The sequence below is a fragment of the Pituophis catenifer genome, unplaced genomic scaffold (assembly GCF_029215685.1).
Source record: "Pituophis catenifer annectens isolate HBS135680 unplaced genomic scaffold, rPitCat1.0.hap2 SCAF_9, whole genome shotgun sequence".
NCBI classification, from domain to species: domain Eukaryota; kingdom Metazoa; phylum Chordata; class Lepidosauria; order Squamata; family Colubridae; genus Pituophis; species Pituophis catenifer.
The window spans coordinates 2,614,807-2,638,017 of record NW_027256889.1 but is presented as its reverse complement, the minus strand read 5'-3'; the positions used below and the strand labels follow the sequence as shown (position 1 = coordinate 2,638,017).

The following is a 23,211-nucleotide window of genomic DNA, read 5'->3' as shown; positions in this document are numbered from 1 at the left end:
GAGTAAGTCATCTGTGTACCAAGTTTGGGTGAATCTGGTTTCCCCATTAACTTCCCTGGTCAGAAGGTCGCAAAAGGGGATGACGTGACCCTGAGACACTGCGACCGTCATAAATGTGAGTCAGTGGTCAAGCAGTGACCATGGGGAATGCTGTAATGGTCGTAAGTGTGAACAACGGTCATAAGTCCCCTTTTTCCAGTGCCGTTGTCACTTTGAACGGTCACTAAACGAACGGTTGTAAGTCGAGGTCTTCCTGCATATTGTTCCTGATTACTGCAAAATGAAGATCAAGACAAAAATCAGATTTTTGTCTTGAAACTGGATGGCAACTGCTGCATCAACATACGTAGGAGGGCATACAAAGCCTTGGCTGAAATTTTAGCGAGGGGGAAGGATTTGCAACTGGTGTGGCCCAACGTAGCTACACAATGGTGGAAAGAGCCAAGTAGCCTCCAGTCCTTCCCCGCCCAACTAAGCATCTCTGCCCCTTTGACTTGGGTGAAAATCCGGTTTTGGCTGTTGTGTTTGAGCTGCAACTCCCAAGCCCATTGGGCATCCAATGCTTAGTTGCTCCAGAGACGCTCTTCCATCTCTTCAGAAGATGGAAGACCTACGGCGTTATGTGAAGGCGGTATCTCATTGTGGAGATGAACACATAACTTACCGGGACGGTCTCTTACGGAAATTGTCAAACCTGTGCTTCCATGCGTGCCACATGGGAAATCAATTGTTGGGTTGTGTAGCCCGGATGGTGAGGAGAACTTGGCCATACACCACGGTGACCTTGAATGGTAGCGTGTCTGGTAAAAAGATGGGGGAGGAGTAGATCTGTTGATTCTTGAAGTCATCCCAGTTTCGCAGGTGTCCCCTTGCGAAAATTAATTGCCCACCCCTCCCCTAACATGTTGAGTTGAAGAAATTACACCATCTGTTCGATCTTGGCTGATCTTAGATAGCTAAGCAGGGTCAGATCTGGTGAATCACTTGGATGGGAGATCAGCAAGATCTCAACAACAACAGCAATGGAAAACTATATTGTTGCCAAGCGAACTTCATGGACACCCATGAACTAACCAAGAGTCAAGCTTGACTTGGAGATGGTTGCCATCTTACCTTTTGGTTAGTAGGTTTCAATCCTACCTCTGCACGTCTCACCTTCTTGTTTGGTCAACCACGAGGTCTAGGATCTTGTCAATCATGTAGAAGCCGGCAATAGTTGTTGTGGGATGGGTGCATGGGTTTGAGTGAGCTCCAGGTTGAACAGTCCACAGGTTAAGGCTGTCAAATGCCTTGTGTGATTTGGGTTTCTCTTTTGCCTTGTCATCCTCCAGTCCTCACAAGGTGGTGGACATCGGACTCTGCTGTATGGACACGCTATTCTTCTCCGGCATTCCCACAGCGGCATGGTAAGGAGGGAGTGGAATTCAAGGAAGCTGTAGATTCCAACACGGGGATAAGGGGAGGGTTGGGGAGCTTCAGCGCAGGGCAAGGTGACTCTACACAAGCCCAGCGGAGCAGCGCTGTCACACAGCGGCAACCAGGGCCATTTTGGGTTAAAGCCAAGCAGGTTTATTTTCAAATCTTTGAGTCATCTGTTCTCTAGATGAGGGGGTGTAAAAATTGCAAGGAATCTCAAAGGAAAGCTTTGAGGAGCTGGGGCGTAGTTTTCCTCCACGTCAACGTCAAGGTTTGAAAAGGTTGGGAGTTGTTCTGGAGACCAAGTCGAAGTTCTAAGTAAAGGAGCTGAGGTCATTTGAGGTGGGACGATGCTGGCTGTTCCTTGCCTTCTGTGTCACCGTTCCTAGGAGAGTCATAGCTATGGAGATGCACCACCAGAAGAAGGCCTGAATTGGTCACCCTTTTAGCCAAGCATCTCAAGCATTATTATTATTATTATTATTATTATTATTATTATTATTATTATTATTATTATTATTATTATTAATTGAATTTGTATACCGCCCTACTCCCGAAGGACTCAGGGCGGTGAACAGCCAGATTCATATAATACAAATGTTTAAAAGCATTAAAATACAATTAAATAATTTGGCCCAAAAAACGAAATTTAAAACACCCCAAATTCTTAAGACAAATTTAAAATTTAACATTTTTTAAAAGTTTAAAAGAGAGGTTAGGCCAGGCCGGCCTGCTGAAAAAGAAATGTTTTGATGGCACGGCGAAAAGCGCGCAGGTCCGGGATCCTCCGTATCTCCGGGGGGAGCTCGTTCCAGATGGCGGGTGCCCCCACAGAGAAGGCTCTCCCCCTGGGGGCCGCCAGTCGACATTGTTTGGCCGACGGCACCCTGAGGAGCCCCTCTCTATGGGAGCGTACTGGTCGGTGAGAGGCTACTGGTGGTAGAAGGCGGTCTCGTAAATACCCCAGTCCTAAGCCATGGAGCGCTCTAAAGGTGGTAACCAAAACCTTGAAGCGCACCCGGAAGACCACCGGGAGCCAGTGCACCTCGCGCAGGAGGGGGGTCACATGGGAGCGCCCCGTCGCTCCCATAACCACCTGCGCGGCCGCATTCTGGCTCCAGCTGGAGCCTCCGGGTGCTCCTCAAGGGGAGCCCCATGTAGAGAGCACTGCAAGCATGCAAACCACTTGCTTGAGATGTCCCCTTGCTGCTACTTAGATTTGATAGCCCAGAATGAATTGATTGCTGGTGGACATCGCTTTAGCATCAACTCATTGGATCAGTTCAAACCTATCTTCTCAGAAGCTTCTGCCTTCATCTTGGTGGTGTAGGGTTTCCTGCCTAAGCAGGAGGTTGGACTAGAACAGGGGTCTCCAAGCTTGGCCACTTTAAGACTTGTGGACTTCAACTCCCAGCAAAGCTGGCTGAGGAATTCTGGGAGTTAAAATCCACAAGTCTTAAAGTGGCCAAGCTTTTGGAGACCCCCTGGACTAGAAGACCTCCAAGGTCTCCTTTCAACTCTCTTATTTTATTCAACCTGTGGCTGGTCCTCAGGATCTGATTTGACTCTTTTCGAATTACCTTTCGGGGTTTCAAAGGCAACAACGGTTCAAGGAGTTCTCTTAAGATGATGTTGGAAGGACCAACTCTTAACCCACCCTTGATCCAAAATGGATCATTCCAGGTCAGTTGGGAATACAAAGAGTAGAATTCCCATCAACCTACTTTTCTTGAAGCTTAGCAGGGCGATGGAAAATAAGTCAAGGTCTCAGCCATGCAATCATGCAAAGAGGAACAGAAATGGGACATTGGAGGTGGGATATTTAGTACCCAAGTTCACAGACAGGAATCAACAGCTAATGTTGATTAAGTCAAAAGCAGGGGCAAGAATCCTTTTTTAAAAATATGTATTTTTTTTATCCTGTCTTTATTAATTTACAAATAACTCAAGGCAGCAAACAGACATAACTGTTTTTGAACCCTGGATTATCGTTTCGCCATCGCAAAACCCTACCATAGTTTTCCTCAACCTTGCCAATTTTAAGACAGGCGGATTCTTCGACATGCTGCCTGGGGAATTCTGGGAATTGAATTCCACTCATCTTAAAGTGGCCAAGGTTGATTTAAAGGCAGTCTAAATTTCGTGGTACATTACCGGAACAATCTCAATCTAGTTTTCTTTGTCTGAAACATAAGTTGCGTCAGCGAGCTCCCCACACTTATGGCCAGTCATCACATTGTCTAGACCAGAGGTGTCCAACCTTGCAACTTGAAGACCTGTGGACTTCAATTCCCAGAGTTCCCCATGGCTGGCTGGGGAATTCTGGGAGTTGAAGTCCACAAGACTTAAAAGTTGCTAAGGTTTAACATTCCTGGTCTAGGCTATTTTTTTTTTTTGCACTGATTTTTGTGTATAAGCCAGGAATCCTGGCTTATACACAAGCCAGGAATCCTGGTTTATACACAAGCCAGGAATCCTGGCTTATACACAAGCCAGGAAACTTGGCTTATACAGAATCTTTCTTCCCAACGTTTAGTATTTAAGCTGCTTGACCACCTCGCGTTCCTTGACGGATAAACTCGCCTTTGATGTGGGCCTTCAAGAAGATGCTTCAGGTATGTGACGTTGCTGAGCTCTCAAGGGAACAATCGGGGGGGGGGGTTTCTTGCAGGATGCAGAGGGTTGGATTAGATGACCCTTGAGGTCCCTTACGGCTCCCACAGTTCTGGAATTGTATGGGGTGGCTTGAAGGGGTAGGGAGGAAGAATTTACCTATCAGATTCTACATCGGCTTATTCCAATTTTTCTGTGTCTCCCACCAAGTTTTAAGCAGCTTAAACTAAATGCAGTTTGGGTTAGGTTTTTATGTATTAATATTTATTTCCACTTATACTTTATACATTGTTGTTCTTGTTCTCATTTTCTTATCATCCTCATTAGCCGCCACCTACCCAGGTACAGGTAGACTTTGATTGACAAGCATTCGTTTAGTGTACTGTTAAGGTTATGACAGCACTGAAAAACAGTGACTTACAGCCTGTCTTCACACTTACAACTATTTCTGCATCCCCACGGGACCAAAAGTCAGGCAGATGGCTGCCAGCATGCACAGCTAGTCCTTGGCTTACAACAGTCCATTTAGTGATGGTTCGAAGTGATGACGGCACCGAAAAAACTGACTTATGACCGTTTTTTACACTTACGACCGTTGCAGCACACGGTTTACATTTGGATGCTTGACAACTGACTCATGTTTATGACAGTTGCAGTGTCCCCGGGTCATGTGACCAATGTTTGCGACCGTCGGACGGGCAAAGTCAACGGGAAAGCCAGATTCACTTAACAACTGGGTGACTAATTTAACAACCGCAGTGATTTGCTTAACAAATGTGGCAAGAAAAGCCGTAAAATGAGACAAAAGACTCACTTAACACCTTTCTCGCTTAGCCACATCAATTCTGGGCCCAGTTGTGGTCGTAAGTCGAGGACTTATCTGTACTTAATGACATTTGTAGTCTCCTGGGGTTATGCGACCGCCATTTGCGACTTTCCCAGCCAGATAAGCAGAGCTGGATTCTCGTTAACGAGTCTGTGATTCGCTTAACAAACGTGGCCAAAAACTGGGCACGGCTCACTTAGCAGCCACCTTGACGGAAATTCCGGTCCCTATTGCGGTCGTAAGTTGAAGACAACCTGTAACCAAAACTGGATGCCACGTAGAAGCAGAGTTTGGTCATCTGCATGAGTTCTCCAGCCGAGCAGAACCGTCTGATAGAAATTTCACTCCATACCGAGGGCTCCCTCCATGCATAATTTGCATATTTGTGCATAATTTGCATGGTTTACTTTCCCTCTGCATTGGACAAGCGGGTAAACAGCGGTGCGGGATGCCAAAGCATGATGGAACTAACGAACAGACAGAGACCCTCTTCTCCTCGCCTTCCGAAACCACCCTGGCGTCGGCTGCCATCTATCTCTTCGGAAAGGCTGGCCTACGAAGCCCATCGTCCCCCGCCAGGCCGACCCGGGGAAGGAATGCTGCATGGCTGTGCGAAAAATGTGCTTGGATTCTCGGCGGCTATCCGTGTTTGGATAGCCGCCCACGAGTCTTCCTTCTCCCATCCGCAGGGGAAGCGTGTTGGTGGACCATCCACCCGGCCTCGAAGCAACGGTCAGAAGGGGAGAAGGTGCGCGTGGGGGACGACCTCATCCTCGTCAGCGTCTCCTCTGAGCGCTATCTGGTGTGTGTCCAAGTATGGCGGTGGTGCCTTCGAGGCAGATGTTCAGGTTGGGGGTGAAAAACGTAGGCCGGGTTTCCTTGGCAACTGTTAAGACGGGTGGACTTCAACTCCCAGAATTCCCTAGCCCAGGGATGGGCAAATGTGGCTCTTTTACAACCTGTGGACTTCAACTCCCAGAATTCCTGAGCCAGCTTGGATCAGCTTGAATTCTGGGTGTTGACATCCACCTGTCTTAAAGTTGCTCAGGTTGACAAACACAGTTTTATTTATTTATTCGTTACATTTTTTTAATCTATATTGCTTTAGAAGTAACTCAAGACATCGAATATAGTTACTATTTCCTTCCTATTCTTATTTTCCTCACAACAACCACCCTCTGAGATGGGTTGGGCCAAGAGAAAGAGAGCGAGCGATTGGGCCAAAGTCACCCAATCCACTTTCATGACTAAGGCGGGACTAGAATTCACTGTCTCCTAGTGATTGGCCCAAAGTTGCCTAGTTGCTTTCATGCCTAAGGCGGGACTAGAACTCACCGTCTCTTGGTGATTGGCCCAAAGTCAGCCAGCTAGCTTTCATGCCTAAGGCGGGACTAGAACTCACCATCTCTTGGTGATTGGCCCAAAGTTGCCTAGTTGCTTTCATGCCTAAGGCGGGACTAGAACTCACCGTCTCTTGGTGATTGGCCCAAAGTCAGCCAGCTAGCTTTCATGCCTAAAGCAGTACTAGAACTCACTGTCTCCTAGTGATTGGCCCAAAGTCAGCTAGCTGGATTTCAAGCCTAAGGCAGGACTAGAACTCACTGTCTTCTAGTGATTGGCCCAAAGTTGGCCAGTTGCTTTCATGTTTAAGGTGGGACTAGAACTCTCAGTCTCCTGGTGATTGGCCCAAAGTCACCCAGCCAGCTTATAGGCCTAAGGCAGGACTAGAAGTCATGGTCTCCTGGTTTCCAGGCCAGCTTCTTAACCATAGTTGAAACGCCAACTTCAGCATGTATTGAGGTTGCTTTACTTTAATTCAGTGTTTCTCAACCTTGGTAGCTTGAAGATGGGTGGACTTCAACTCCCAGAATCCCCCAGCCAGCAGCGCTGGCTGGGGGATTCTGGGAGTTGAAGTCCACCCATCTTCAAGCTACCAAGGTTGAGAAACACTGCTTTAATTGAACCTTGCTCTGGGAAACAGACAATCACTTCCCCTCCCCTCCGCCATTGACATGGGTGTCCTTTGCCTTCTCCAGCACTTGTCCACCGCCAGTGGAGAACTTCAAGCCGATGCCTCCTTCATGCAAACCCTTTGGAACATGAACCCCATCAGTTCCGGCTGCGAGGAAGGTGCGTGTTGTTGGGTTTTTTTTTTTTTGTGAGTGGTTGGGATAGAGTTTCTTTGGCCTTCCAAGATTTCAGATAACGTGGTGGAAGTTTTCAGTAATGGTGGCCCACGGGCTGCCGAAGCGAGTCTGAGCATTGGCTTGGGAGTTGGGTTGACCTTGGCCCTTAATTCCATCTTGCCCTGTTGCCATCTCCGGATCTGGAGATGGCTGTTGACTCATTCTGCCGTCTCCTCTCTCTGCCCCCAAGGATGTGTGACGGGTGGCCATGTCATGCGCCTCTTTCATGGCCACATGGACGAATGCCTCACCATCTCCACCACGGACCAGAATGAAGAGCAGCGCAGGTGGGTCTCCTGAGTAGAGCCGGAGATGAATAGGCAGGCCTTAACGGCTTGTCGATCGAAAGGTCGGCAGTTCAGCGGTTCAAATCCCTAGTGCCGCGTAATGGGGTGAGCGCCCGTGACTTGTCCCAGCTTCTGGAAGCAAGTTGTGGCATGTGGAGTGCATAGTCGACCATATTCGCAAGCCATATTGGCTGGATTCAGATGTTGTGTGAAGCCACATCTGAAGAGTTTGCAAATTTGGCAAATTTGAGACTTGTAGACTTGGCCCAGTTGAGGAATTCTGGAAGATTGAAGTCCACAAGTCTTAAAGTTGCCACGTTTGGAGACCGCCTGCCATAAACAGATCCCTTGATCTGTTTAGTGGGAATTTGGCCAATGAATCCTACTCGAGGATCCCTTAGCCAAGTCCTATCCTCGTTTTAAACTTTCTTCGGCAGGGTGGTGAACTATGAAGGAGGCGCCGTCTGTTCCCAGGCCCGATCCCTCTGGCGCCTGGAGCCCCTGCGCATCAGGTAGGTTGGCTTTTTCCATGCTTTGGACTTCATCTTCTCCTTTACTTTAGACCTTTCTCACGGCAAGCTGGTGTTCACTTGCTTGGGCAGAAAAGAAAATGAAATCTGACTGGGGATAGGCTGGTCTGTATCCGTGTTGAGCTAAATCATGACTTATCTATGGCTTATGGCAGGGGTGTCAAACTCAAATCTCATTGAGGAACACACCAGGGCTGTGGTTGACCTTGGGGGGGCGGGGGGGGCGACTGGGTATGTGTGGCCAGCTTGACGACACTCACTGGGCGTGGCTGACTGGATGGGCGTGGCCAGTTGGCTGGGCCAAAGTGATGCGGGCAGACCAGGACAGCCCCATGGTCTAAATCCGATCACATCGTGGGCCGCATTGGGCCTCTGGGCATGGGTGGGCTGCTAGGGATTCGCCGGGGTTCAGAAGAACCTCTAGCTAAGATTCTGTGCAGTTTGGATTTCCCCCAAATCCCACTCCTGGCTGGTTCTGCACACCCCACCCCTCCCAAGAGTCCCCACACGGCCCATTTTGGATGCAAGTAAGTGCAGGGCGCATATGCAGGCTTGTGGAGGATGAGAAGCGGGCCTACTGGAAGTTCGGGAAGGCCAGAAACGGGCCCTTTTCCAGCCTCCAGAGCCTGGGGAGGCCATTTTCGCCCTCCCAAAGGCTCAAGTTAAGCCTCTGGAGCCTGGGGAGGGCAAAAATTCCCCCCCACAGTTGTGGTGCAGGAGGCCGACTAGGCCACACCCACCATGGCCATGCCTACCCAGGAACAGGGCAGAGAACCCCTTGCTAAAATTTTTGAAGCCCTCCCTCCCCCGGCTTCATTGATTTATTGATGTGTGTTTTTTTTAAAATTTAATTTATATGCCGCCCTTCTCCGGAGACTCAGGGCAGCTTACAATGCGTTAAGCAATAGCCTTCATACTTTGGTATATTTATACAAAGTCAGCTTATTGCCCCCACAAACTGGGTCCTCACTTTACCCACCTTTGAAAGGATGGAAGGCTGAGTCAACCTTGAGCCTGGTGAGATTTGAACTTACAGTAATTGCAGACAGCTGGTGTTAATCACCATGCTTTTAGTCTGCTGAGCCACCAGGCCCCTGTTGATGTGTTGATGATTTATGACATCTCTGGCTTTTGGGATCAAGCATCTTTAGAAGAGAATATTTCCATCTTTGGAACTCATCTTTGTTTGGTCTACTGTGTCCTGCTAAGACAGTGTTTCTCAACCTTGGAAGCTTGAAGATGGGTGGACTTCAACTCCCAGAATCCCCCAGCCAGCAGCGCTGGCTGGGGGATTCTGGGAGTTGAAGTCCACCCATCTTCAAGCTACCAAGATTGAGAAACACTGTGCTAAGCCATCAACAAGGAAATATGGATCACCTTCATCCCAAACTAAACCAAAGAGTGTCTTCCTTATTGTTAAACCTGGGATTCCTTCTGTCCTAACAGCTGGAGCGGCAGCCACATGAAGTGGGGTCAACCGTTTCGTGTCCGTCACGTCACCACGGGACGCTACTTGGCCCTGACTGAGGAGAAGGGGCTGGTTGTGGTGGACGCTGAGAAGGCGCACACCAAAGCAACATCGTTCTGCTTCCGGGTCTCAAAGGTGAGAGGTCTCCTCGTGTTAGGGGCTGAACCTGCCCAGAAGGGGCTTCAAAAGAGTGTGAACATCTGGACTGCAGTTACCTTGGAGAGATTGAAAATGCCCTAAAGGCAATGCTTAAAATTAAAATAATAATTTTAATTAGCAATTTTATGGTTTGTGTGTCTATATTTTTCTTGACTGTACACCATCTTGAGTCCTACGGGAGAAAGGCGGTATAGAAATATAATAAATAAATAAATAAATAAATGCTGTCAAGCAACATTTCTTGTTGTGGCCCACCAGTGGCCAGCGGATCTGGCAGCAGATTCGGACAGTGAGGAGGTTGGGGAGGAACATGGGCCAGTCCTGGAGTCTGGGGAAGGCTCTGATGAGGGCTCTGCGTCAGAGGCAGAGAGGGGGCCAGGGCCATCTGACAGTTATCAGCTGCCTTCGGAGTCGGACATCAGTGGGGTAGAAGAACAGCTGGAGCCTGTTCCCAGTGGGCGCATGCGCAGAGTTGCCAGACGAAGGGAACAGCTAAAGAACAAGGGTCGACTCAGAAGTAAGGCCACAGGTGGACGATGAACGGCCCCTCCCAGAGAGAATAAAAGAGGAGTGAAAGGGGAGTGGAGTTTGCAGGAGACAATTTAGTTCGCTTAATTGGTTCGTGACTCTCCAAGACTCCTGGCCAAGTTTTGAAGATATCGGCCTGGCAGCTTTCCAAACCAGATAAAGTCTGTGGCTGTAAATTCTCCCTTGAAAGACTTTACTGGATGTGAATGAGAGGAATTCACAGTAACTTAATAAAAAAGGGATTTTTGTTGGGACAAGGAGTCTGCTTCGTGCACTTGGGAAGCCTCGGTCAGAACATTTCTCTACCTTGGTAACTTCCAGAGCTGTGGACTTCAATTCCCAGAATCCCTCAAGCAGCACGCTCCCTGCGGAGAATTCTAGAACTTACCAGTCCACACATCTGGAATTGTCCAGATTGAGAAACTTGAACGTACGTTTTTCAGACGTGGAGAGCTTGGTGCTATCTGAGCTTGGTTGTTGCTTGCAGACATTTCATTACCCAACTAGGTAATTTCATAAGTGCCATTCTTTCATAAGGGCCTGTAGTGAGTAAGGGGAGCCCTCCTCCTACATTTGTGTGTTGTTGTTTTTTTTTTAATTTTGATTTATATGCCACCCTTCTCCGGAGACTCAGGGCGGCTTACAATGCGCTAAGCAATAGCCTTCATACTTTTGTATATACCTGCTTAGTAGGGCTTTTGCCCCCCCCCCAGCGGTGTTCTATTTTATACAAAGTCAGCTTATTGCCCCCACAATCCGGGTCCTCATTTTACCTACCTTGGAAGGATGGAAGGCTGAGTCAACCTTGAGCCTGGTGAGAATTGAACTCGCAGTAATTGCAGGCAGCTGGAAGCTAAATACTAATGCTTTAACAGTAGCATTAGTCTGCTGCGCCACTCAGGCTCTAGTGTTTTAAATAGCTCCACATTTTGGAACAGTTTAGGGGATTTCACTGGAATTTCTGCTCCTGTAGGAGAAGGAATGGCAGAAACTGGGGGATGGCGTTAAAGGAGGGATCAGCTTAGAACCCCTACATAGTCGCAAATGCCACTGAATTTCACTGATCCTTATCTAACTCCAAGCAGGTGCTAACCTTGATTGAGAAGATTCCTATGCGTAGACCTTTTAGGAATCATTCAGTTCCATTGGATCTTCCCACGTGGATCTTTCATGTCTTTCATGCCTTCTCCTTCCTCTCTTTCAGGAAAAGCTAGACGTGGCCCCAAAACGAGACGTGGAAGGCATGGGCGCCCCGGAGATCAAATACGGAGAGTCCATGTGCTTCGTGCAACATGTGGACAGTGGTCTGTGGATGACCTACGCAGCCGCCGACACCAAGGCGATGCGTCTGGGTGTGCTCAAGAGAAGGGTAAGTCGTGGCTGGTGGGGTTTGTTTATTTATTTATTAAATTTCTATGCCGCCCAAACTGGACCACATAAAAGCAAGATGCCCCTGGCCCAGAATCCAGTACTGGACTGTTGGATCAATGCCATGAGACTCCCAGCTGCCTTAGTCACTGAATATAAGGGCTCCTGCTTTGGGCAATGGGTTGGACCAGAACAGAGTTCCCCAACTTTTTCGGCTTTGTGGGTCGGCACGGAGGGAGGGGGGATGGTTCTGTGTGAATGGCGGGCAAGTGTACGGTCAGGTTTTGATGCTATCTCAAAATAAATGAATTTCCAAACTGCCGATCTTTGAGGAAATTTTCTCTTTATTAAGCATATTGATCTGTCCCTGGCTCTTTCGCGGTCAGCACTGACCTTTGCCCCCCAATCCCTCCCTTTCCGATCCCCAATTCTCTGCGTCTCATTGGCAATCTTCCAAGCCACTCTCCTCATCCCATCTCCGTCAGATCACAGGAATGTCCCCCCTCCTCCCATCTCCGAGGAAACAGAATCTTCAAAGGAATTAAGTAGGCAACAATTCAAGTTTCTCCTCTCCTTTCATATGTCAGTGCTGGAACGCTGACACATACGTGTTGTGGCTTGTTGGCCACCGGCCTCTCCAGCAGCTAAATCAGAGGAAGAGGAGGAGGAGGCGTGGGAGTCAGGATCAGCCTCAAGGCAACCTGAGAGCTCTGAGAGGGAAGAGAGAATGGAGCTGTCAGAGAGAGAAAGAGACAGAGGTGGAGCCTGGGCCATCCGTCCGCCCTCAGATGGAGAGTCAACAGCCCCTAGGAATAGAGGTGGCTGATGAGGAAGTGGAGGAACAGCTGGGTCCAGTGCCTGACGCATGGATGCACAGAAGGCAGATGAGAGGAGAGCAGTGGAAATCTATGGGCCGGTCCTTGGGACGGAAGAGCTATGACTGCTAGTGAAGCCCCACCCTAGCTCTGGGGATAAAAGGCAGAGGGCGGAGACGAATAGACATGGCAGACAACTATTCATCTCCCTGCTGGACGGATTTGTTAGCCTGCAGTGAGAGAGAGACTTTTTGCCAGGGCTGCTGGAACTCCTAATAAAGGAATCCTTGATTTAACTACGGAGGGTTTGTCGTATTTGAGAGCTGGGTCAGACAGTATGCGGCTCCATTAGCACATGCACATCGCCGCTTGCATAAATGGAGCTCACGCCACGGGGGATGTGCATGGATGCTCACCTGGCTCTTCTGCGGCCCGGTTCTGAATGGCTCAAGGTCCATAGTGGGCCGCGGCCCAGAGATTGGGGTCCCCTGGACTAGAAGACCTCCGAGGTACCTTCCGGGCTTAGGATCCCACAAGAGTTTCTTAACGCATCTCTGCACATCCCCAGGCCATCTTGCATCAGGAAGGGCATATGGACGATGCCCTCTCGCTGACCCGCTGCCAGCACGAGCAATCCCAAGCCGCCCGGATGATCTACAACACTTCGGGACTTTATAACCAGTTCATCAAGTAAGCGTCACGAGGGTCCTTTCCCCTGGGATCACCAGGGACTAGCTTCTTGGGAGCCGTTGTTATAGTCTCTTTGACTCCCGCTTTCTCCATCCTCCAGAGGCCTGGACACCCTGCTCGGGAAGGCCAAGTCCAGCACTCCGGTGACTCTTCCCATTGAAGGGATGATCCTCAGTTTGCAGGATCTCATCAACTACTTCCAGCATCCGGAAGAAGACCTCCAGCACGAAGAGAAGCAGACGAAGCTCCGTTCCCTAAAGAACAGGCAGAACCTCTTCCAGGAGGAGGTGAGCAAGTCATACTGACCTCAGGGCAGTGGTGAAATGTAAAAGTTGTTACTACTGGTTCTGTGGGCATGGCTTGGTGGTGGTGGTGGTGGGGGGTAATATATCTGAGTGGGTGTGGCCAACTTTTTTTTTTTTTTTACTTTTAAAACCATTTTTTCTACAACCTCTTCGGCCGAAGAGATTGTAGAAAAAATGCTTTTAAAAGCCTCTGATGATCCCAGCTGAGCCGCGTGATCATCAGAGGCTTTTTTTTTTTACTTTTAAAACCATTTTTTCTACAACCTCTTCGGCTGAAGAGGTTGTAAAAAAAATGCTTTTAAAGCCTCTGACAATCCCAGCTGACTTGCCTGATCGGCAGAGGCTTTTTAAAAAAAAATTTAAAAGCATTTTTTCTACAACCTCTTTGGCAGAAGAGGTTGTAGAAAAAATGCTTTTAAAAGCCTCTGATGATCCCAGCTGAGCCGCGTGATCATCAGAGGCTTTTTTTTTTTTACTTTTAAAAGCATTTTTTCGGCTGAAGAGGTTGTAGAAAAAATGCTTTTAAAACTAAAAAAAAAAGCCTCTGATGACTGCGCGGCTCAGCTGGGCAATGTGGAGGGCAGGGATTTTTGCTACCGATTCTCCAAACCACCCGCCTCCATCGCTACTGGATCAGGTGATCCGGTCCTAACCGGGAGCATTTCACCCCTGGTCACACGCCCCTGTCACGTCAGCTCCTTCGCTGCCTTTCAAACATGAAGATAAGGCAGGCGGGTCAGAGAGGGGGAAACCATTTGGCCTGAAGTGGGGGTGTCTCTGCTGTTTTCCAGGGCATGATCACTCTCGTCCTGAACTGCATCGACCGTCTCAACGTGTACAGCACGGCTGCACACTTTGCTGAGTTCGCTGGAGAGGACGCGGCCGAGTCTTGGAAGGAGATTGTGAACCTGCTCTACGAACTCTTGGGTGGGTCGAGTCGTCAACAGGATCCCTGTTTATTTGGGTGACCAGCGACTGTGTTTTGAACCACAGGACGCGATCCCGGAGGTTGTTGGAAGGGACTTGCAAATCACTTGGGGTTTACTTGCTACTTTTACAAAGCACCCCCTCTGGCATTAGCTTGGTGAGATCCCCAGGAGGAGGGGTCTGCTGGGCGCCTAACCTAGAAAAAAAAAAATAGGTGGTTGTGGGTGTAGAAAGCAGACCTTTCTCCAGGTTTCATGGAGTCCTCTATGAGCTTGGTGGTTTGTTTGGAGACGTTTCATGACCCAGCTAGGTAACAACATCAGTGCTAGAAGGGAGTGGGGTTTGTTGGGGGAGGAGGAGGAGGAGGACTGTGTGGTCCTTGGTGCTCTCTGAGCTTGGAGATTTGCTTGCAGACCTTTCATGACCCAACTAGGTAATGTCATCAGTGCTAGAAGAGGGTGGTGTTTCTTGGGGAGGGGAGGAGGAGGAGGAAGGCTGTGGGATCCTTGGTGCTCTCTGACCTTGGAGGTTTGCTTGCAGACGTTGCATGACCCAACTAGGTAACATCTTCAGTGCTGGTGGGACAGTAACCCTCACACTGACTGGGGAACCCTGGGAATTGAAGTCCATGCACTGCCAAGTTGCCAAGGTGGAGAAATGCTATGCTGGTAGTTTGGAGAATAAGCTAAATGACAGGCAAATGACTTAAACATTTTCTCGTGGGGATGAACTGATGGCTTAACCCCCTTCTTGCCTTCCTGCCACGCAGCCTCGCTGATCCGTGGGAACCGTTCCAACTGCGCCCTGTTTTCCAACAATCTGGACTGGCTGGTCAGCAAACTCGACCGACTGGAGGCGTCCTCTGGTGAGCGGAGGCGGAATTGCAAGTTTGGTTCAAATTCAAAAGCCGTGGGTGGCGCAGTGGTGAGAACGCAGCATTGCAGGCTAACTCTGCCAACTGCCAGCAGTTCGATCCTGACCGGCTCAAGGTTGACTCAGCCTTCCGTCCTTACGAGGTCGGTAAAATGATTGTTGGTGGGCGAGTGGCCAACTCCGTAAAACCGCTTAGAGAGGGCTGGAAAGCACTGTGAAAGCGGTATATAAGTCTAAGTGCTGTCGCTGTTTGGGGGTGTTGTGGCCCGCCGGCGGTCAACAAAGCTGGCAGCAGAGTCGGACAGTGAGGAGGTTGGGGAGGAACTTGGGCCAGTCCTGGGGGCTGGGGAAAACTCGGACAGGGGCTCTGCATCGGAGGCAGGGTGAGGGGGCAGGGCCATCTGATAGTTATGTGTAGCCTCCAGAGTCTGACAGCAGCGAGGCAGAAGAACAGTGGGAGCCTGTTCCCAGTGTGCGCATGCACAGAGCTGCCAAAAGACAGGAACAATTAAGGAAACAGGGTCGACTTGGGAGTAAGGCTTGGAGATGATTGGCCCCTCCCATAAGGCATAAAAGAAGCGAACGGGACGTGAGCTTTTCCAGGAAGCAATTAGTTCATTTGGCCGATTCAAGATTTGAAAATTCTGTTTGTGATTCTGTGCCGAGTTTGGCCTTGTCCTGCGTCTGGACATTAGCTCTCTGGCAGCTTTCTACGTGAGATAGGTCGGTATTGATAACCTTCCTCTGAAAGACTGTTTATCAAGGCTTGCGGACTGTAAATGAAAGTCGTATGAATAAAAGAGGTTTTGCGGGACTAAGATTGTGCTTTATACTTTCTAAGGAAGCCTAGGTCAGAACGGGGGGGGGGGGGGCTTCCCCTCCCCAGGCAGTAAGGGAGCTGGGCCCCTTCATAGTCTTCCTTGAAACCACTAGGTCTGCTGTTCCTGGAAAACAGATCACTTTGTCAGGATAAGGATCTACTTTAATTTTCAGGGCCTGCTCTCAAGTGGAATTACAGGCAGTCCTCGTTTTACGACTATTTGTTTAGTGACCCTTTGACGTTACAACCACTCTGAAAAAAGTGACTTACGGACATGTTTCACACTTGCGACCTTTGACACATTCCCCTCGGTCATGTGATTCAAATTCAGGTGCTTGGTAACTGACTCACAGTTATGACGGTCCCAGAGTCCCGGGGGTCATGCGACCAAGTCAGCGGGCAAGCCAGACTCACTTAACAACCGTGCCATTCACTTAACAACTGCTGTGATTCACTGAGCAACGGTGGCAAGCAAGGTCGTAAAACAGGCCACAAGATTACCAAACAGCTGTTTGGCTTAGCCATGGGAAATTTTTGGCTCGGTGGTGGGTCGTAAGCTGAGGACTTATCTGTATTCCACCTGGTTCGTGATTTTCTTTCTGGATTCGCAGAAGGCCGTTGGCAGCCATTTTAAGCCACACAATTCTTGCCAAGAGAAGAAGAACTTAATTAATCTTAATTAAATAGGGAAACGGCAGGGGACTGTCGCCGAGCAATGTGTGAAAACATACTCCTTAATCTCATTCTTCAGGCATTTTGGAGGTGTTATATTGTGTCCTCATTGAAAGTCCGGAAGTGCTGAATATCATCCAGGAAAACCACATCAAATCCATCATCTCTCTCTTGGACAAACATGGACGCAACCACAAGGTGGGTTTGCGTGTGAGCTTTTGCGTGTGAACCCGTGTTTGTGATTTTCTTCTGGCGTTCCTACATTTTGTGGCAAGCAACGTTGGACACAGGTGGGGGAAAACATGATGACTTGTGGACTTCAGCTCCCAGAATTCCTGAGCCAGCATGGCTGGCTCAGGAATTCTGGGAGCTGAAGTCCTCAAGGGGGTCAAATTGCATAGCTGCTCGCCCCTGCCTTAAATTCTGCTCTGTAGAGTAGCTGTTTTTCTTCTCAGCGTATCATGAGTATGAAATTAATTCTCATGCCTCATTTAGGACCCTATTTTTCCCTAGGGCCTTTCTGGGACCCTAATAACCAAAGTTCATGGAATCCTGAGGCAAGGAGTAGGGTTGGGATGTTTAGTGAGGACTAGAAACCTGCCTTTCAAACTTTCAAACCTATTCTATTCTATTCTATTCTATTCTATTCTATTCTATTCTATTCTATTCTATTCTATTCTATTCTACTCTACTCTACTCTACTCTACTCTACTCTACTCTACTCTACTCTACTCTACTCTACTCTACTCTACTCTACTCCAACCCAACCCAACTCATCCCAACCCATCCTACCTGAACCCAACCCAACCCAACTCATTCCAACCCATCTGATCCCAACACAACACAACCCATCCCAACACAATACAACACAACACAACCCATCAGTGACTCTTCCCTTGGCAGGTGCTGGATGTTCTCTGTTCTCTGTGTGTCTGCAACGGTGTGGCCGTCCGCTCCAATCAAAACCTGATCACCGAAAACTTGCTGCCGGGGAGAGATCTGCTATTGCAAACGAAGCTTATCAATCACGTCACCAGGTAGCCTCTTGGTTCTCTTTGATGTCCCTCTGAAGGGGGTCTCCTGGGGTTGGGCTGACGTCGAAGAGGAGAAAGACACCAAGGATAGATTGTGTGTGTGTGGGGGGGTACACAATGGAGTTGAGGTGGACACTTGTATTCGATCTAATAACCACCTCCAGGATGGCACCCACCCCTCCAGACCCCAGGTTGACCAGCAAGGCCACATCTTAAGATCCTTAATGGAAGACCAGAAGTGTGGGGAAGTCTGTAGAGATTCTCAGTCATCCAGGACGTGGTTGTCCCAAGGTGCTTTTTCAGGAGGCAACTGGACTTTTTGGTTTTTTCTTTTGAAGACGTTTCACTTCTCATCCAAGAAGCTTTTTCAGCTCTGAGTGGATGGTGGGAGAATGGAAGGATTTTTTTTTTTTAATTTGATTTATATGCCGCCCTTCTCCGGAGACTCAGGGCGGCTTACAATGTGCTCAGCAATAGCCTTCATCCTTTTGTATATTTATACAAAGTCAGCTTATTGCCCCCACAAACTGGGTCCTCAATTTACCTACCTTAGAAAGGATGGAAGGCTGAGTCAACTTGAGCCTTGGCGAGATTCGAACCTGCAGTAATTGCAGGCAGCTGGTCTTAATAACCAGCTTAATAACAGGGTGCCTTAGACCACTGTACTACCAAGGCTCTTAGGATTGATACTCCTTGCAGGCAGCTGGTCATTTGCATCCTTTTAGAGCAGTGTTTCTCAATCTTGGTAGCTTGAAGATGGGTGAACTTCAACTCCCAGAATCCCCCAGCCAGCGCTGCTGGCTGGGGGATTCTGGGAGTTAAAGTCCACCCATCTTCAAGCTTCCAAGGTTGAGAAACACTGTTTTAGAGGGTCATTGAAGCACTTGGAGGTTTATCTGTGTCCTCAGGCTCACCTGAGTGGTGCCACCTGAGTAGACTACAGAAACCAGGAGCATCACTCAGGGGACCCTGAGGACATACTTATTAATGTCTGCTTAGCTTTTTGGAGACCGTCCAAGGTCAGGATTCTTCTTCTCCGCGTTCTCGGTTTTCCGTGCTGATCCTTTCTTTTCCCTGCCTTCTCTTCTCTTTTCAGCATGCGCCCCAACATCTTTCTGGGCACCCACGAAGGATCCACCCAGTACAAGAAGTGGTATTACGAGATGATTGTGGACTCGGTGGAGCCTTTTGTGACCCCTCAGGCCACGCATATGCGAGTCGGCTGGGCCATGGTGGAAGGCTACAGCCCCTACCCAGGAGGTGGAGAAGGCTGGGGCGGCAACGGCGTTGGGGATGACCTTTATTCTTTTGGCTACGATGGTCTCCACCTGTGGTCAGGTGAGCTCCGTAGCATCCGTGACTGAGGGCAAATGGGTTGACGCAGCATTTGAAACCTCTGAGGGAGAGGCAGAAGAAAGACAAAACTTTAATCTGGGGTTTCAGTCAAAAGGGAAGGAAGGAAGGAAGGAAGGAAGGAAGGAAGGAAGGAAGGAAGGAAGGAAGGAAAGAAAGAAAGAAAGAAAGAAAGAAAGAAAGAAAGAAAGAAAGAAAGAAAGAAAGAAAGAAAGAAAGAAAGGTTCCAGAGAGAAAGGAAAAGAAAAAGACAGGAAAGAAAGAAGGGAGGGAGGAAAGAAAGAAAGAAAGGGGAGAAAAAGAAAGAAAGAAAGAAAAAAAGGAAGGAAGGAAAGAGAGAGAGAGAAAAGAGAGAGAGAGAAAGAAAGAAGGAAGGAAGTGGAAGGAAAGAAGGGGGAGAGAAAGAAAAAGGAAAGAAAGAAAGGAGAGAAAGAAAGAAAAGGAAGGAAGGAAGAAAAGAGAGAGAGAGAAAAGAGAGAGAGAAAGAAAAAGAAAGAAGGAAGGAAGTAGAAGGAAAGAAGGGGAGAGAAAGAAAAAGAAAGAAAGAAAGAAAGAAAGAAAGAAAGAAAGAAAGAAAGGAGAGAAAGAAAGAAAGAAAGATGTCAAATAGTGGACCAGGGACATCTGAGAGAGTCAAGAAAGTCCAGATGGCGGACACATTTGTGGACATGTCCCCCTCACATGTCCCCCTCCTACTGTGCTTTCTCCCCTTGTCCCAAAGGTGCTGTTTTTTTCAAGAAGCAACTGGATTTTCTTGCTTTTTCTTTTGAAGACCTTTCGCTTCTCATCCAGGAAGCTTCTTCAGCTCGGACAGGATGGTGGGGAACGGAAGGATTTATGCTCCTTGCAGACAGCTGGTCACTTGCATCCTTTTAGAGAGTCGTTGAGGCCACTTGGAGGTTTGTCTGTGTCCTCAGGCTCACCTGAGCCGTGCAAATGGGTGTGGAGCCTTCCGCACCATCAGGTCAGAGCCGAAGAAGCTTCTTGGATGAGAAGCGAAAGGTCTTCCAAGAAAAACCAGAAAGTCCAGTTGCCTCTTGAAAAAAAAAAAAAAGAACCTTTGGGACAACCGTGACCTGGCTGAGTGAGAATCTCCCTAGACATCCTTCTCTCCTTGAGGGTGCCAGAAAACTCAACCCTAGAAATATAAATGATAAGAAATCGGACGCAGAGGTCCAATTTCTATGACCGTCAACAGCTGATCAAATCCTGCTCTGGCTTTACCGAGCAGAAATCTTCAAAATCCTTTAAGCCCGTCTCACTCTCTCACCTTTGGCTCTTCAACCGTGTTCTTCTCGGAGTGATTTCCCTTTTTGTCTCCTTTCCGCTTGGCGCAGGCCGCGTGGCTCGGGCCGTGGCATCCCCCGGGCAGCACATGCTGGGGGCGGACGACGTGGTGAGCTGCTGCCTGGATTTGAGTGTGCCCAGCATCTCTTTCCGTATCAACGGCTTCCCGGTACAGGGCATGTTCGAGAACTTCAACCTGGACGGGCTTTTCTTCCCCGTGATCAGCTTCTCGGCAGGCATCAAGTAAGCTCGACCCCCAGTAGGGTGAAAAATGAGACCTACAGGTCTCCCTCGACTTACGACCAATCCGTTGAGCGACCGTTCAAAGTTACAGCAACACTGAAAAAAAGTAGTTTTTCACCGTCGTGAGCATTTCAAGCATCTCCATGGCCTCGTGGTTTATTTTTTATTTATTTTATTTTATTTTATTAAATTTCTATACCGCCCTTCTCCCGAAGGACTCAGGGCGGTGTACAGCCAGAAATAAAACCATAACAATAGAAAAATTAAAAACAAGTTAAAACAATTAAATCAATTGGCCGAAAATTCTAATAAAACAACCCATTAAAATAGTAAAAGTATTATTATTATTTAGGCCGGCCCGGCTTGTTGGAATAGTAATGTTTTTAGGGCACGGCGAAAGGTACGCAGGTCGGTAATCCTACGAATCTCCGGGGGCAGCTCATTCCGGAGGTCCATCAAAATTCAGATATTTCACGACAGGTAGTGAAACTGACTTAACAACCAAAGTTGGGACTGAAACGGTTTTTCTGATTTAACTTTTTGTATTAGTTGATCGAAGTATAAAATACAAAGGAAAAACAAAACCAGAGAAAAGTAAGAAAAGAGGAAGGGGAAAAGATACGGGGTATAGTTCCTCCAGGCTGGGTTAGCAATATAATTTTAAATTGGATGTTTTAAATTTTTGGGGTTTTAAATTAAGCCAAATTTATTTAATATTTTTAAATTATTTTAAATTGATGTTTATTCTGTTTTTAATTAGGCTGTACACCGCCCTGAGTCCTTCGGGAGAAGGGCGGTATAGAAATAAAATTATTATTATTATTATTATTATTATTATTATTATTATTATTATTATTATTATTATTATTATTATTATTATTATTATTATTATTATAGTGTAACGGGAGAAAAAAGAACGTCCCAGAATAAAATCAGAAAAATTCATTTTGAGCAGGAGTTCCCAGAAGGAAAGGCCAATATATATCCAGGCCATTAATGAACAAGCATCAATGTCAGGGGTGGTATCCAGCCGGTTTGGACCGGTTTGGGCGAACCGGTAGTGACGACCTGCAGGTGGGCCTGACCCCGCCCACCTGCCCTGGCGCTATGCCGTCCTATTTAGCCATGTATGCAAGCCGCGCACGCTCACATTTTCGGTGGTAAAATTATGTGAAACCCACCTCTGACGGATATGTTTTCCCTTCCTGCCAGAGTGCGGTTCCTCCTGGGGGGGCGCCACGGAGAGTTCAAATTCCTGCCGCCCCCGGGCTACGCTCCCTGCTACGAGGGTGTCCTCCCCCGGGAGAAGATGCGCGTGGAGCCCATCAAGGAGTACAAGCATGACATCAACGGCTTCCGGAACCTTCTGGGGCCAACCCAATCCTTGTCCCACACCTCCTTCACCCCCTACCCTGTGGATACCGTCCAGGTAGGGACATCTCGGCTTCCTGGGGCAGAGAACCTGAGAACAAAATGTGGAAATGCGGCAAGTTTAGGGTCTGGAGAGCAAAATCGGTCATTAGTATGGCCGCTGGCAGAACTTGTGGGCACTTTCACATTCTCCTTCATTCACTCACTTCCTTGCTCCCTCCTTCCTTCCTCCCTTGCTCCCTTCCTTCCTTCCTTTCTTTCTCCCTCACTCCCTCCCTCGCTCTCTCTCTCTTCCCTCCCTCCTTCCTCCCTTCCTTCCTTCCTCCCTCTCTCCTCCCTCCCTCCCTTCTCCCTCCCTCCTTCCTTCCTCCTTCCCTCCATCCCTGTCTTGCTCTCTCTTTCCTCCCTCCCTCCCTTCTCCCTCCCTCCTTCCTTCCTCCTTCCCTCCATCCCTGTCTTGCTCTCTCTTTCCTTCCTCCCTTCTCCTTCCCTCCCCCCTCCCTCCTTTCTTTCTCCCTCCCTCCTGTGCTCCTTCCTTCCTCCCTCCCTCCTCCCTCTCTCTTTCTCTCCCACACTACAGAAATAAATTCATTATTATTATTTATTATTATTATTTATTTTATTTCTATACTGCCCTTCTCCCGCAGGACTCAGGGCGGTGCACAGCCAAAATAAAACATTGTATACAAAATTTAAAAAACAATTTAAAACAATTAAATAATTTTGGCCCAAATAATTTAAAACAACCCAAATTAAAACCGAATCAATTAAAACTGAGAGGACGGGATCAAGCCAGCCCAGCTAGATGAAATAAGTGTGTTTTTAGGGCCTGACGAAAAGTCCGGAGGTCTGATATCGTGTGTAACTCAGGGGGTAGGTCGTTCCAGAGGGCTGGTGCCGCCACAGAGAAGGCTCTCCCCCTCTCCCATTTTTGTGCTGTCCATCTTATCTATTCTCCTGGTCGATGAATTGACAATCAAGCAACCTAATCGATCAAACCTATATTAATAATGCATGCGTGACAAGTATGATGAAATGGGAAAATGATGGTTATACTGTAGTTTAAGAAAAGCTGAGATCTGATTATAGGTAGTCCTCAACTTACAACCACAGTTAAGTGCAAAATTTCTGTGGCTGGGGGAGACGTTGGCGAAGTGAGTTTTGCCCCATTTTATGACCTTCCCTGCCACAGCTGTTAAGTGACTCACTGCAGTTGTTAACTTAGTAAGACGGTTGTTAAGTGAATCTGGCTTCCCCAGTGACTTTGCTTGTCAGAAAGGGGATCCCATGACTCCAGGACTCTGTAACCGTCATACATACAAGTCCAGCAGCTGAATTTTAATCGCACGACTACCTGCGTCATGCTGCAACAGTCATAAGTGTGAAAAAACGGTCATAAGCCACATTTTTCACTGCCGTTGTAACTTTGAACGGTCCCTA

At 48.2% G+C, this 23,211-nt stretch overlaps 1 protein-coding gene across 12 annotated transcripts in view; it reads left to right on the top strand.

The window, feature by feature from the left end:
• RYR1 (ryanodine receptor 1) overlaps positions 1-23,211 on the top strand; it is a 139,542-nt gene that overhangs the window by 18,331 nt on the left and 98,000 nt on the right. For 7 of the 12 annotated variants that reach the window (XM_070949357.1, XM_070949355.1, XM_070949350.1 and 4 more), the window contains exons 4-21: positions 1,332-1,406; positions 3,953-4,031; positions 4,357-4,377; positions 5,545-5,657; positions 6,892-6,985; positions 7,232-7,328; positions 7,766-7,840; positions 9,305-9,461; positions 11,218-11,382; positions 12,765-12,886; positions 12,987-13,173; positions 13,983-14,118; positions 14,888-14,983; positions 16,563-16,681; positions 17,387-17,520; positions 18,614-18,855; positions 20,208-20,400; positions 21,613-21,829. In XM_070949357.1, coding sequence (XP_070805458.1) covers positions 1,332-1,406; positions 3,953-4,031; positions 4,357-4,377; positions 5,545-5,657; positions 6,892-6,985; positions 7,232-7,328; positions 7,766-7,840; positions 9,305-9,461; positions 11,218-11,382; positions 12,765-12,886; positions 12,987-13,173; positions 13,983-14,118; positions 14,888-14,983; positions 16,563-16,681; positions 17,387-17,520; positions 18,614-18,855; positions 20,208-20,400; positions 21,613-21,829 — 2,322 coding nt within the window. The remainder of the gene's footprint in view (positions 1-1,331; positions 1,407-3,952; positions 4,032-4,356; positions 4,378-5,544; positions 5,658-6,891; positions 6,986-7,231; positions 7,329-7,765; positions 7,841-9,304; positions 9,462-11,217; positions 11,383-12,764; positions 12,887-12,986; positions 13,174-13,982; positions 14,119-14,887; positions 14,984-16,562; positions 16,682-17,386; positions 17,521-18,613; positions 18,856-20,207; positions 20,401-21,612; positions 21,830-23,211) is intronic. The other 5 variants (XM_070949359.1, XM_070949358.1, XM_070949353.1 and 2 more) reach the window with 2 other exon arrangements.